The sequence below is a fragment of the Lepidochelys kempii genome, chromosome 3, assembly GCF_965140285.1.
Source record: "Lepidochelys kempii isolate rLepKem1 chromosome 3, rLepKem1.hap1, whole genome shotgun sequence".
Taxonomy (NCBI): Eukaryota; Metazoa; Chordata; order Testudines; family Cheloniidae; genus Lepidochelys; species Lepidochelys kempii.
This window is the reverse complement of record NC_136382.1, coordinates 32,372,025-32,387,132: the sequence shown is the minus strand read 5'-3', so window position 1 is coordinate 32,387,132 and position 15,108 is coordinate 32,372,025. Positions and strand designations below refer to the sequence as shown.

At 43.6% G+C, this 15,108-nt stretch overlaps 1 protein-coding gene across 1 annotated transcript in view; it reads right to left on the bottom strand.

Annotated features, from left to right (window-relative positions):
• ADAM17 (ADAM metallopeptidase domain 17) overlaps positions 1–15,108 on the bottom strand; it is a 61,814-nt gene that overhangs the window by 3,043 nt on the left and 43,663 nt on the right. The window contains exons 11-18 of the mRNA XM_073336049.2: positions 9,250–9,402; positions 8,126–8,325; positions 6,944–7,047; positions 6,147–6,281; positions 4,465–4,595; positions 2,655–2,733; positions 1,326–1,414; positions 192–248 (exon numbers count right to left, since the gene is read on the bottom strand). Of these exons, the coding sequence (XP_073192150.1) occupies positions 192–248; positions 1,326–1,414; positions 2,655–2,733; positions 4,465–4,595; positions 6,147–6,281; positions 6,944–7,047; positions 8,126–8,325; positions 9,250–9,402 (948 nt within the window). The remainder of the gene's footprint in view (positions 1–191; positions 249–1,325; positions 1,415–2,654; positions 2,734–4,464; positions 4,596–6,146; positions 6,282–6,943; positions 7,048–8,125; positions 8,326–9,249; positions 9,403–15,108) is intronic.

The following is a 15,108-nucleotide window of genomic DNA, read 5'->3' as shown; positions in this document are numbered from 1 at the left end:
AACCACAAAACACCCAACTTCTGTTTCATCTGGCAGAGTTTCTGTGCAGAAGACACCATGGCTGGCTTTCATTTCTTTGAGGATTATTCCACAAATGTCTATCAAGATCATTCTTTCTAATAAACATTAGATTTCAAAGCTGCTAACATACAGTTAAAACAATTACTGCTCCTTGAAAGCAGCAAACTTACACTGGGACAAAATAGAGATTTTGTGTTCTCTTCATACTGCTTATCCAATTTCTTGTCCTATAAAGGAAACAAACCGAACAGTCAGTCCTATATTGTTTGCGGACCAGATGAAGATACATTCTTTTCCCCTCACAGCCCATTGAACTCCCAGCCTTGAACTGCAGCCAGCTGATTCCCCTTCCCTAGATAGCCAATATTACCTCAGCAGGGAAGAGAAAAAGTAGTAGAGAGAGGCTCCTTTGCAATTAACAGATGCAGTGACTCCTGTACAAGAAACCATCCTTATTAGAGAACCTCCCACCTGGAGAGACTGTGTCAAAGTATCCATGAGTAGGGCTCTTAGGCACCACAAGAATACAAATAGCATCATCATCATCATCATCATCCTCCCCAACACGACCGAGTTGAGTTCCCAGTACTGTTTAAGCAACTGATTTTTGTTGGTTCCTCGAGTGGTCAATTAAACCTGAAAATGTATCTGAAATACTAGAAAGGCTTGCAGCAGAACGTATACTTCTACAGTATTCACTGCTGCTTCCTCATAATAAGTGCAAATGCCCATTTCTGGGGGTTGTTTAATTAATTCCCTGCTGACGGCCAAGTTATTTCTCCCAGAGTGGGCTGACTTTCAGCGGTTCTGCTCTCTAATGTAAGCTAAAGGATTCTTAGGAAACCGTTGTTTTGGCAACTGAGGGCAGACTTTGCCACACCTGATGTGATCTGACAGACTCAGGGTTAAATTATTCTGTTTGCTACAACAGGCAACTTCCGCTTCTCTCCTGAGGATAGAGCCTGACTCCAAGCACAGTGCCAGCACTCAAGTGAGGATCATCATCATCTATTATGTAATTCTAAGCAGCACTAGCTAGCCAAAATAAACAACCCCAAATTAACGTTTATCCACTGATGCAATCTTCTAATGTTAATAGGAAGTGTTTTGGTAACATTAGGGTTCATTACAAAGGGCCCTACAGAAGTTCATGGGATATTAAGTCCCAAATAGTAACAGTTTTACCTTCATGGGCTCTTATCTGCTAAAAACTTACCCCCTGTATCTTTGCCATTACATGTACGAATAAGTTCCGTCTACAATATGATCAAACTGTTCAGTCACCTTAAAGTAGGTTTACTCACCACAAAATGGACAAGAATACTGAGAGGAATCCAAAATAGCAAGGAAAACACAAGTACGGAGCCCACTATATTGTCTGCAAGGAATTTCCCTGTAAACAAGTCCAAACCAATTAGTTATATGCCAAAGACAACATACAAACCCTGCTTATGTACATAAATATAGGTCCTGATTCTGCCATCTTTACTCGTGACTAACCCTACTAAAGGACTGGGCCCATATAAAATATCTGTTCAGAAACTTAAATCTCAAAGATGCTTAAAGTCACAAATCCTTTTCTCTGCCTCCTTTAACTCTTTAGTACTAGATGTTGCACAATATTTCACATTAGCAGGCTGGGATCCAGGTGCGCTTAGTTCTCCAAGGCAAATCTTTCATTACTGTGAGCCCCCCTCATGCCAATTCACAACTCTGACCTCATGGAGCAAACAACAATTCACATGCCTACTCCCAAATATCAAGAGACACACAATACTTCTGTTTGAAGTTACCAAGTAGTTTTAATATTATCATCTGGAAAACTGTGCAGTTTTTAGATCTCATAAGACTTTAGTCCAGAAGACTGAAAGCCATTTAATTACCCTGCAGATAATATGGCATTTACCTTGAATTTACACTGTCTGTTACCCTATCATTACAGAATCCTGTAATTGATATCTTTTGATATGGTTACAACACAGTGAGGAGAGCTGTTATACCAGGACATAACTCCATGCTTTGTGTTGCAAGGTGCAAGATTAGTAACAACATACATTCAACCACCTGAGGAGTGTGTGGATTCAGTATTACCCCCACCTTGCAGTGCATTACTTTGTACTGTGATATTTATTAACTGAAAATTCCGCATGTCTGCCTTGAAATCCCTCTTTAAAGATCCATTTAACTGTGCTGCCTATAAGCAAGTCACCTATTGTTACTCCTTTTCCTCTGACTTCTGTCTACTGATTGGTCTTTAAATTCAAGGCTTCTTGGAGCAGAACCAGCCTTCTTAAATGCTTGGAAAGTGCCTAGCAAATAATAACAATAGAGCAGGAAATGCAAGAATACTAACTGTAGCTTTAAAGATTTAGAAGGTGACATCAATATTTTCAGTTCTAACACAATGCACTAAGTTACATTAGAAAGACAACTTCTACCCAGTCCCACCTTCCGAGATATGAACAGTGATTTGTGGGAGGTCAAGCCATCCATGAGTCCCTACCTGGCCTGCACACAGTAAGAACAGTCAGCCGCCAATCTGATTCTTTGCACAGTGCCTTCAGGGTAGAAGTAACTGGGAATGTAGGTGCCTCAGTAAATTAAAAAAAAAACAGTCGGATTACTTAACTTACCAAAAGTATTGATGCTAAGCTGATCGATGAAATCCCAAAATCGTTCAATCACATCCTGCACTTGCTTCTCACATTTGCCCTGCAAAAGCAAACATTTATTTCAAAGAATGACCTTATATTACTTAAGCCTTAACCATCCTGGTTGCAGGGCATGGAAAGGATGTAATATGAAACAACTACACAGTCAAAATGTATTTTGCATAGTTTATGGACATGTATTTACACCATTTTTCAATGACCGTGGTCCATTTCTGACTAGCTACAGTGACTGCTCTGAGGAAAGTCTCTGTTTTGATTTGCTTGTCTAAAAAGAGCTCTTAGAATCTAATTGTAACTTAAATCCATTAAAGCAGAGCAATATTTGATTGAGGTTTGTTAGTGCCTGTACAAAGCTTAGGAGGCCTAGGAGGGTTAAATTTTCAAAAGTGACTTTGGCACTAGACAGCCTAATTCTCACTGAAAGTCAATGGGTCTAAGGAGCTTAGGCACCTAAGTCTCCTTGGAAAACGTTACCCCTTGAATTCTAGAACAATATGTAGTATTTATATACTCAGATCTTTGTATCATATGCATCTCCACCCATTTCCTCTCCGAAAACAGCTACTACATATGTATAGGAAGATTTCACTGTTCAGCAGCAAGTTAGGTCTTGGGCTATTCTGTTGTTGCAACTGACTTGGGAGAGGAAATGGGTGGTGACAAATTCATCGTTTGCTCATCTGTTTATCAATCCCCTCCACTGAAGCATCAAGCCATTGCCATCCTTAGAGGGGAATGAAATACTCATGTTGTTGGTCTTTTGAGGAAAAGCTAGGGCATGTTTGTGAAACTATTTAGAAAACAAAAACAAAACAAAAAAAAGGGGGACCTGATGCTGAGCACCCAGCTTTCCTAATGCCCTCGGGAAATGAGGGCACTCAGCTTTGTTTTTTGGGGTTTTTTTTCAGATCAGGAGCTTAAGCAAAAAATATTGTTTCAAAATATTGAAAAAAACAAAACAAATAAAAGTACTCCAGAAGTCCAATGACTAACTTTTTGAACGACTGCTTCACAAACTTTAAATGGGATTCCCTGGGGCCCCTTCAGGTGTTGTATATTACTCCTGACCGTTACTCCTATGTTGGTTTCTTCGCTTTCCATAGTTTTTCTGTGTTACCAACCCTGATCCCCTCTACACACAGAGCTCACTCACAAAGTCACTTATTTTCTTTCTATTCAAACCACAGGCATGGTGAATCTTATCTCATCAGCTCCACTGATAAAGAAGCTCTGCTCTTGAAATACAAGGGTCATTAAAATGGGCTTCGAATTAAAAAATAAATAAATAAAAATCAAAACTCCAGTGTTACCCGTCTATATGGCAGGGTCCAAGAATGCAGAAACCCCTTGCACAGGGACTGCTTTCACGGATGTCACTGGGGAGTTTGTGCAACATCTGCAGAATCAATCCCACAACATGCAATGCTTAGGGAAAAACCAGGGCTGGCTTTTGGTAGTGTTACACTGTCAGTGGCACCATTACATCAGAGCAGTGCACAAGAGAAAGTCAATCCAGTACGAGTAAGAAGGGCATTTATGGAGATGCATGGTGCCCTGTACAAGGGATTTCCCCCTCCACTGCCCCTGAAAAAATGAGATTTCATTTCAGTGGCGAAAGGGCTGTTCAGCAGAACGGGTCTAGGGCTACTCTAATGTCTGAACAAGCAAGAGGAAACTGGTTATATGAAGGGGAAAGGCTCCTGGTGTTTTAGTTAGAAAGCCTATTCCGTAAATAGAACGCGTGGGGCATCTGGCTCCCAGGAACACTCACATTCATGTCACAGAATCCCACAGTGCAGGGCTTTCCTTTCCTTAAGTACAGGAACTGCTGGGTAGCATCAACATACGGACTGCACTTGCCATACTCGTCCCGGCAGCAAACCTTGCAGGAATTGTCCGTTTCTAAAATAAAAGCAGCAAACTATTTTCCCCCTGACTCTTGTGGTTATTTTCAATCCATAACAAGAATTTCTGAGCACGGAGGGGATTGATTCCTGGTCCCCTTGCTGACCATGCCTCTTCCCAACAAACAGTGTGTGCAATGGAGGATTGTGTAGTCTCTAGCCACACAAAGAAGCTTCTTGAGCTGCTCAGAATACACATAGCCTGAAGCTTGGCAAGATGCTCCATGCAGCAGAGTGGGGGAAACACAGGAAGCTCTAGCCTTTTTCTGTTCAGCTCTGGAAGTTAAATTACTGCAGCCTTCAGCTGTCAAGGGCAGGTGAAGGGTTTCAAAGGCATCTGAGCCCTGGTTCACATCGATGTGCAAATGACATTTTAAAAGCTTCCTACTGGTCTTGTCAAACTTCTGAGCAGGCATCTGGAGATAGGAAGAGCAGCCACAGCCTGAACAATGAGGGAAGAGGTGCAGGGGTCTGAGCTACAGTGATTCTTTGATCTTTGCCCCTGGATTGTACAGAGCCTGGAAAGAGGGAGAGGAAAGTGGGCGTGGGTGTGTGGGGGGGAAATGTATTTCTAAGAGTCTATAACAGACACATGCATGAGGGAATTCCTCCTGTCACTAGCCCCTTTGTCTAGAACAGAGGCACATGTGGCAGTTGCTGATGGGCTGGGAAGAGCTGGCTGGTCACATGGTGCTACCTTTCCTTCTGGTTTCCAACTGCTACATCACATTAAAGGCCTTTGATGGATCACTGGGCATGTCTACACTGCAAAAAATCCCCGCAGCATTGATTCTCAGAGCCCAGGTCAACTCACAAGATTCAGGTTGCAGGGTTTAAAACAGCAGTGTAGATGTCCAGTCTTGGGCTGGAGCCCAGAATCTGAGACCCCACCCCTCTCACGGGAGCTCAGACTCCAGCCCTAGCCTGAATGTCTATACTGTAATTTTATAGCCCCGCAACCGAGCCCATGTCAGCTGACCTGGGCCAGCCACTGCTGGGCCATGGGGTCATTTACTGCAGTGTAGACATACCCTTAGTTACTTTCCTCAAGTGCTCTTTCTGTGTAGGCAACTGGTGTAGCTGGCACAGGATATGGCTTCTGCTACAGCCCTCGGCTGGATCTGCACTGGCAATTCTGTTCTCAGTGCAGTTGGAGAAGCAGCCTCCCAGCTGCCTGTCAGACTTTCCTTCCCCAGCCTGCCTTGCTGAGGCCGAGAGGAAGTGTAGACATTTCTACCGCCCAGAGAGCCCCAGCGTATCAGCTTTATCTATAACCCTGTCTGTTTGCTGCTCTGATGGCTCCAGCACAGATGTCAGAGCAGCTTCCTCAGCCCCTCCCCAAACAGGAAACGAAATCAAGGGCTGAAAGACAAAAACTTCAGCCTGTGACTTTTTGAGGTGTGTGTTTGTTTGTCTGAAATCCTGATCTGGGGTCCAAGGACGCATCCATTGATAACCTGTAACCTAGAGGAGAGCTGTGCTAACTGTGATCAGTGGGGCCTTAACAAGAGATGTCGCTTGGGGAAGCTGGCAATCCCGTTTTGCTCACCGTTACAGGCACACGATTGCAGGCTCTTCTCCCTCATGCAGAATGGAACACATTCTCCATCTTTGCACTTGCCCAAATCCACGCAGACTGTGTCATCTGGCGCATTCCCAGGGGGCGGACAATCACTGCTGTTCCCTACAGGCACAGGCATTTAGAAAGGATGACTGCATTACTACACACAGGGTTGGTAAAGGCACACATCATTCTCCTTGTGCTGGAGAGGAGACTGAGCCACAGATGCTCATTATATTGTGACTCCCAATAGCCGATTCTTGGAGCGAGACTCTGGTCACCCTCAGTGGGCTGCTGCCAAGCACCCTGAGGAGCAGCAGTACATCTGGCAGATGTCTAGAAGGAAGGGGACCATAGGGGGAAGGGGAATGAAAGAACTGTCTCACAGCATTCAGATACTGCGATAATTCTTAATTAGACAAAATGCACAAAATGGTGGGCAGCCTTGTCAGGATTAGCCAGCCTTCAGCCAGGAAAGGCGACTGTCTGGGCTGATTCCTCATCTTGAAGCAGAGTTGCTATCAGATGCTGGAAGAGGCAGAAAAGGGAAGTGAGCAGCTAGTGGAGAAGCAAAGGTTAAAGCAAAGTCACCCTGCCATAGCAAGATTCAGGAGCACACTTCATGCCTCACAATGACACTTTTTTCTTTTCTTTTCTTTTTTAATTTTAATTGAAGTTTAAAAGTGAACATACAAGTTGCATAAAAGGTAGCAAAAGCTAGTAAAATGGACCCTGACTCTGCAGCATTCAGTTGCACATGTAAGGGAAATGTAACAATGGCATACCAGTGCAATAGGACTCTCCTTTGCAAGTAGCATTTATGGCTTCCTGGCATTTCTTCTGAGCGCTTTCAAACTGGCAACCTTTACAACAGGGGCTGTTCCGATCACTGTGAGAAGAGTGGAGGGAGAGGATGAATATTAAGCTACTCAAGAAATAAATGACTGAAAACATTAAGAGCGTGGCAAACCCATGGAAGCACATATACTTCTCCTATTAGAGCTCTGCCTATCAGATATACTTGTCCCCCATTTTCTGAAGTGTGCTGAAGAATGGGTTACATAAGCACATGTACTATATTACACATGGAGAGGGAGAGTGGGCCCCTCGACAAGGCATTGGACAGACTCAGGACATATGGGTTCTTTTCCTGCCCCTGCCACTGACTTGCTGGGTGACCCTGGTCAAGTCCCTTCACATCTCTCTGTGCCTGTTTCCCTTCCCACCCTTTGTCAGTCTTGTCTAGTTGGACTATGCTTTTCAGGACAAGGACCATTTCTTACGGTGTGTGTACAGCATGTAATACAAGGCACCCTAAGCACTACTGCAATGCAAATGTTTACAAATCCACATTCGTAACTCCATGCTAGGAAAGGACTAAACATTCATGTCTCATCCAAAACCAAAAATGACTAAAGCACAATTCCTCCAGTATAAATGGGAGCAGATCTGGACTCTGTGTGCAGATTGGACAGTAAAGACAGACCTCAGTTACCACAGTCACTGTCCAGCTTGCACACTAGGTGTTGCTAGGGTCCTGGATAACATATGACCATGGATTTAGACTGCCTTGCAATGCACATGCAGAAGGGGCAGTGTTAAGGTTGCACAGGGAACCTTAATACTGGCACTTTCTGACTTTTGAGTGCTGCAATTGACTTCTTTTTTTTGGTATAGAATTTACCATTACACTGCATTGATGTGCAGTTCCTAGCAAAGCAATGGAACTAAGTAGTCTCAACACTACTGCATGAACTAACACCAAGACTATCAAGTAATGGCGTGCACCAAAGCTCTCTCCTGGAGTCCTTAACTTTCCCAAGGCTCATGTGCTCAGTAGAGAAAATCTCAAAGTACTGAAGCCAGGGTCCAGAAGAGTGCATTTTGCTGCACTGCAAACAAGTTTTTGACCCAGCCCCATATTCCCTTCCCCTCCCAACCAAGGCTGTGGCTTTAACATCTCTTACCTGCACCTGGCATTTTGTTTCAGTTTACAGTCAGCAGAGCAGCAGGGATCAGCATGCCTGTGCAAAAGGCCAGGATCGCATTCTTCACCTTCATCCACTCTCGAGTTCCCACATACTTGGTTGTTGCGCTCTTTGAAACATTCCTGGGCCTTGCTCTGAATGGTCTTACAGATGGATTGTTTACTGCAGCTTGAGAACATCTAAAGAATCATGAGCGGAAAGTGCAGCACTGAGAAGGAATGCATCATTCACCAGAATACATCCAAGACTGACACCACCACCCACCTAACCCCCAATTCTGATGTTTTAAGAAACATTTATTCCATTTACAATGTCACTGTGATATCTTGGGAAAACGTAACACAGAAAATAGTAGCTTGTGTTGAAAAACTGCTTTGTTGCATTGTTATTAACACATATCTGAACACATATGCACAGCGCTGCATGACCAACTCTTGGGAGGGGTGCCAAACCCAAACCCAACCCTTCTGCCAGCATTGGGGGTTCAGGTGGAGCAATACATCACAAGAAATAGTCATGAAGTTGCAAAAATGGGGATAGACTTTTCTGATCCTGGTTGTAAGCTTCTGCAGAGCTGCTAGTAACCTTAGGCTAATCATTCACTTGATATCTCAGTTTCTCCATCTGTAAAATAGGGATAATACCAAGTCCTCAAGGGTGTTATGACGTTTATAAGATGAATGGAGATGAGTATGTATTAACGTAGTGATTGGGCTAACCACTAGAGAGAGACATGACGGCAGTGAACCGCTTACTATTTAGAAGCCTGTGTTCTGGTGCTAAAGATCCAAATTGGATTCCTTCTGACAACAGCGATATCAGTAAGTGTAGGTAGCCACAGTCTGTTACAAAAATATCACCCTAGTACGGCTTGAATGCCTGTAGATCTCAGGGATTTGGGAGGAACTTATTTAACACTGGGACTAATAATAGTTAATGAGTATGTCTCCCTCTAGTGGCTGTTCCAGCAATTAACCACCTATTAAATACAGTGCACTTTAGCTAAGCAGACACTTGTGCTTTTGGGGTGGAAGGCTCTGGGTCAGTCTTTGTTGATTGTACTGGTGTCTGTGGTGGGATAGTGGAAGTTAAAGTAAATTTACCTTATTGTTTTCATGATCGCCACTCACAGCAATTGGATACATAACATATTTCCCTCCTTGGTCTTCAGTGGGGGCACATTCCGGCAGACTGTCAGGATCATGCTCTGCTCCAAAGTTGTGTCCCAGTTCATGAGTAGTAACCAAGTCTGCTTCCTTGTTCGATACCAAAAAAACACATCTAAAGTCAATATCAACATGCAGTGGGGGTCTAAGTAATTCCAAATCATTAGATCTTTAGAGATACCCTTAATTAGGAAACAGTTCTTTGGTTAAACGTAAGTGCTAAACTGAAGTCAGGGCCTGTAAAATTGCCAAACTCTTTAGAGGCAACTGCTAGAGCAGGGTTCAGATGTTGCAAGGTGTCAAGGTTCCTCCCCTACTCTGAACGCTAGGGTACAGATGTGGGGACCTGCATGAAAAACCTCCTAAGCTTATCTTTACCAGCTTAGGTCAAAACTTCCCCAAGGTACAAAATATTCCACCCTTTGTCCTTCGATTGGCCGCTACCACCACCAAACAAATACTGGTTACTGGGGAAGAGCTGTTTGGAAATGTCTTTCCCCCCAAATACTTCCCAAAACCTTGCACCCCACTTCCTGGACAAGGTTTGGTAAAAAGCCTCACCAATTTGCCTAGGTGACTACAGACCCAGACCCTTGGATCTTAAGAACAATGAACAATCCTCCCAACACTTGCACCCCCCCTTTTCCTGGGAAATGTTGGATGAAAAGCCTCACCAATTTGCATAGGTGACCACAGACCCAAACCCTTGGATCTGAGAACAATGAAAAAGCATTCAGTTTTCTTACAAGAAGACTTTTAATAGAAATAGGAGTAAATAGAAGTAAAGAAATCCCCTCTGTAAAATCAGGATGGTAGATACCTTACAGGGTAATTAGATTCAAAACACAGAGAATCCCTCTAGGCAAAACCTTAAGTTACAAAAAAGATACACAGACAGAAATAGTTATTCTATTCAGCACAATTCTTTTCTCAGCCATTTAAAGAAATCATAATCTAACACCATACCTAGCTAGATTACTTACTAAAAGTTCTAAGACTCCATTCCTGGTCTATCCCCGACAAAAGCAGCATATAGACAGACCCTTTGTTTCTCTCCCTCCTCCCAGCTTTTGAAAGTATCTTGTCTCCTCATTGGTCATTTTGGTCAGGTGCCAGCAAGGTTACCTTTAGCTTCTTAACCCTTTACAGGTGAGAGGATTTTTCCTCTGGCCAGGAGGGATTTTAAAGAGGTTTACCCTTCCCTTTGTATTTATGACACAAGGGCATATAAGAGCTCAACATTTGACACGGTGAAGTCATTTAAGTCTAAGATTAACAAAATGTTTTCTAAAGAAAACTCATGCCACAAAAATTACGCATGTCACATTTTCATTTAATTCCCCTGGAAATTTGCCTTATTTTTATTGAACAGACAGCAGCCGTTAAGAGCCTTAATTAACTAAACTCACATTCGACTGGTTTGGTGCTAGAAAAAAGCCTAGAAATAATATAGGGTAGGGCTGTCAAGCGATTAAAATAATTAATCCCAATTAACTGCGCTGTTAAACAATAATAGAATACCATTTAAATATTTTTGGATATTTTCTACATTTTCAAATATATTGATTTCAATTACAACACAGAATAGAAAGTGTACAGTGATCACTTTATATTTCTTTTTATTACAAATATTTGCATTGTAAAAAACAAAAGAAATAATATTTTTCAATTTCCCATTACAAGTACTATAGTGCAATCTCTTTATCATTAAAGTTGAATTTACAAATGTAGAATTATGTATATAAAAAACTGCATCCAAAATAAAACAATGTAAAACTTTAGAGCCTATAAGTCCACTCAGTCCTACCTCTTGTTCAGCCAATTGCTCAGATTGACTGAACAAATTTGTTTACATTTACAGGAGATAATGCTGCCCGCTTCTTGTTTACAATGTAACCTGAAAGTGAAAACAGGCATTCACATGGCAGTGCAGTAGCTAGCATCACAAGATGCGCTAAAGATTCTCATGTCCCTTCATGCTTCAACCACCATTCCAGAGGACATGCTGATGACGGGTTCCGCTAGATAATGATCCAAAGCAGTGCAGACTGACACCAATTCATTTTTATCATCTGAGTCAAATGCCATCGGCTGGTGGTCAGTTCTCTTTTTTGATGGTTTGGGTTCTGTAGTTTCCGTATCAGAGTCTTGCTCTTTTAAGACTTCTGAAAACATTGTCCACACCTCGTCCCTCTCAGACTTTGGAAGGCACTTCAGACTCTTAAACCTTGGGTCGAGTGCTGTAGTTATCTTTAGAAATCTCACATTGGTACCGTCTTTGCATTTTGTCAAATGTGCAGTGAAAGTGTTCTTGAAATGAACAACATGTGCTAGGTCGTCATTCGAGACTGGTGTAAAATGAAATATATGGCAGAATGCGGGTAAAACAGAGCAGGAGACATACAATTCTCCCCCAAGGAGTTCAGTCACAAATTTAGTTAATGCATTATTTTTTTAACGGGTGTCAGCTGGAATGGTGGCTGAAGCATGAAGGGGCATATTAATGTTTAGCATACCTGGCACGTAAATACCCTGCAATGCTGCTATAAGAGTGCCATGCAAATGCCTGTTCTCACTTTCAGGTGATGATGTAAATAAGAAGTGGGGCAGCATTATCTCCTGTAAAATATAAACAGACTTGTTTGTCTGAGTGATTGGCTGAACAAGAGTAGGACTGGGTGGACTTGTAGGCTCAAGTTTTACATTGGGTTGCTGTTATTTTTTTTAGTGCAGTTACGTAACAAAAAAACCTACATTTGTGAGTTGCACTTTCATGATAGAGACTGAATTACAGTACTCGTATGACATGAATTGAAAAATGCTATTTCTTTTATTCATCATTTTTACAGTGCAAATATTGGTAATAAAAAATAATATAAAGTGCCCACTGCACTCTTTGTATTCTGTGTTGTAATTGAAATCCATATATTTGAAAATGAAGAAAAACATCCAAAAATATTTAATACATTTCAATTGGTATTCTCTTGTTTAACAGTGTGATTAAAATTGTGATTAATTTTTTTTAATTGTGATTACTTTTTTTCAGTTAATCACGTAAGTTAACTGCAATTAATCCACAGCCCTAACATAGGGTGGATTTCCAAAAGCCAAGAAGCAAGGCAGGACTCACTCAATATAAGTCTCCAAACCTGCTACTGGAAACCCTCCCTTTCCGCCTCCCTCCCCCCAGCCTGTGCTTCCGATGTGACCTCCCCTCACTTGACCAGCAGGGCAAGTCAGAAACTCAGACTGACAAGGATACCAACAAAGAAACAATAGCTAAGTGCAGGGAAGATGGGCTGGACACAGCACGCCAGGGAAGGGGAAGCTAGCAAGTGGGCAGGAGAGAGAAGTTTGGCCGAATAGCCTTAACTTGTGCTACTCCACAGACATAGGAAGTTTTGAACAGTGCAATGACAAGCCAAACTGGAGCTGGAACCCTGGCACACATGCCTATGCATTACAGCACATATGGAGTGAAAGATCTGAGCACTCCTTAGAGACCATTTGTGTGCTTGGTGGTATTTACTGTGCGAGTTTTAGTGCTCTTGGAAGCAAGGGATAGTCTGAGCAGACACCGTGCAAGATGCTCCACATAACGCTGATCTGTAATGTCCTGCTGTGCCAAGCCCTGGACTCATCTGCATGAACTGTGCCAACCAGTCTGGTGGTTTGGTGACTGAGATAGGAAGAGGCCAAACTCAATTTCACTTGTAACAAAGACAGAACTCTAATTCAGAGGCGAAAGGCTAATGCGCTAGACAGTAGTGACAGCTAAAGCCCTATTAAAGCACTCCTCTAAGTTAGAGGTTCCATGACTACTTTTCTTTTTAACCTCTTAGAAGTTTAATTCTTCTCGAGAGCATCTGTCAAGTTTCAGCCCAGAGTAATTCTGATACCAATTATAAACATCCTTTAAAATCAGGGTTTAACTAAGCAGTATTAAAGTCAACATAAGAAAATATTTTTACCCAAATGCAAAAGTTTAGCCATTACTATACACATTATAATACTGAGACTGGTGGTGCTGGAACTAGGGGTGTTGGGGGTTCTGCCACACCCCTTGGCTTGAAGTAGCACTGTAATAACAAACACCAGCTACATGGTTTCCATCATCAGCACCCCTACTATAAAAATTGTTCCAGCACCCCGACAAACTCCTAATGCTTTCAAAATTTGATGAATTCTGCATCCGAGCCTCTCAATATTTACCACCAAACAGATGATGAACAAAAGATGTAAGACTGAAAAAAGCCCAGACAGCTTACATTAAGGGTAAGGCTAACAACTAAACAGCCCAGTTCTACAAATAGTTATTCCTTCATGTAATGCCACCAAACTCAGTTGTTTGCATGATTGGCCCATATGCCAGTGCAGTTTGAAGCTATTCTGTACCCATCCATTTTCTGAAGAGCAAAAACAAGACAGGGGACTTGGATTTAGGATCCAACTCAAGTCTGGTGATACGCCTGCATTGTGTAGCCCAGCAGGTAAAAATAGATTTGGGATGCTCAAGCCACAAAACGAAGCACGTTGTAGAACAGTGGTCGATCCTGGAGACTCTTCCAGTCAATCACGATCTGTGGTGGTGTAGCGAGGCTGCCACTGAGGTAGGCTCCCTGCCTGCCTGGCCCCACGCCGCTCCCAGAACCAGTCAGTAGGCCACTTCAGGGGGCAGTCTGCACGCAGCTCCTGCCTGCAAGCACCGCCCCCCCAGCTCCCATTGGCCAGGAACAAGGAACTGTGGCCAGTGGGAGCTATGAGGGCAGTGCCTACAGAGAGGGGCAGCGCGCAGAGCCTTCTGGGAGAGGCATGGGGCCGGGGCAGGCAGGCAATCTGACTTAGCCCTGTTGCACCACCAACCGGGAGCCACTCGAGGTAAGTGCCACCTGGCAGGAGCCCACACCCCATAACCCCTCCTATACCCCATAACCCCTCCTGCACACCAAACACCATCCCTGACCCCCCTCAAAGCCAGCACCCCATACCTCCTCCTGCACCATGTACCCCCTGCCCCAAAGCTGACCCCCGCTCCCAGAGCCAGCATCCCGTACCTCCTTCTGCACCCCAACACTGCCCCAGCCTGGAGCCCCCTTCTGCACCCAAACTCCCTCCCAGAGCTTACACTCCTCACCCCCTCCTGCACCCTCATCCCCTGTCCCAGGCTCAGCCTGGAGCCCCCTCCCACACTCCGAACCCCTCAGCCCCAGCCCAGTGCCTGTACCCCCTTCTGAGCCCTAACCCCCTGCCCCAGCCAAGTGAAAGTGAGTGAGGGTGGGGGAGGGAAATGGAGTGAGTGGGGTGGGACTTCGGGGAAGGAGAGGGGCCTCAGGGAAGGGGCGGGGTAGATCCTGGGTTGCCCTTAAATTCAAAAAGTGATTTTGGGCATAAAAAGGTTGGAGACCACTGTTGCAGAAGTATAAAAGGCCAGAGATGCATAGTTTTTCTTACAACAATCAGCAGTTCAACTTTATTCCACTGCCAATCTATTAGTTCAGTCTTCAGGGTTATTCTGATTTTGGGGGTGGTTCTAAGCACACATTTGGTACAAATTTAGTGCTCTCATCTTTGGAGACATATAGTCTTATTTATCAATAGAAGAGGTCAGCACAATCAGAGGCAGAATGTTTCCTTCTCACTGCTCCACCAGTGTGTCTGATTAGCTCCATCTCCAGAGCCATTCAGTCCTGGCTTTCTCTGTCAACAAGGATGACAATTACGATGGCATTTTTTGCACCACAGATACCTGTCTGTAGGGACCTGGACTGAGAGCGAACGGTTCTTTTCAGAGAGGCA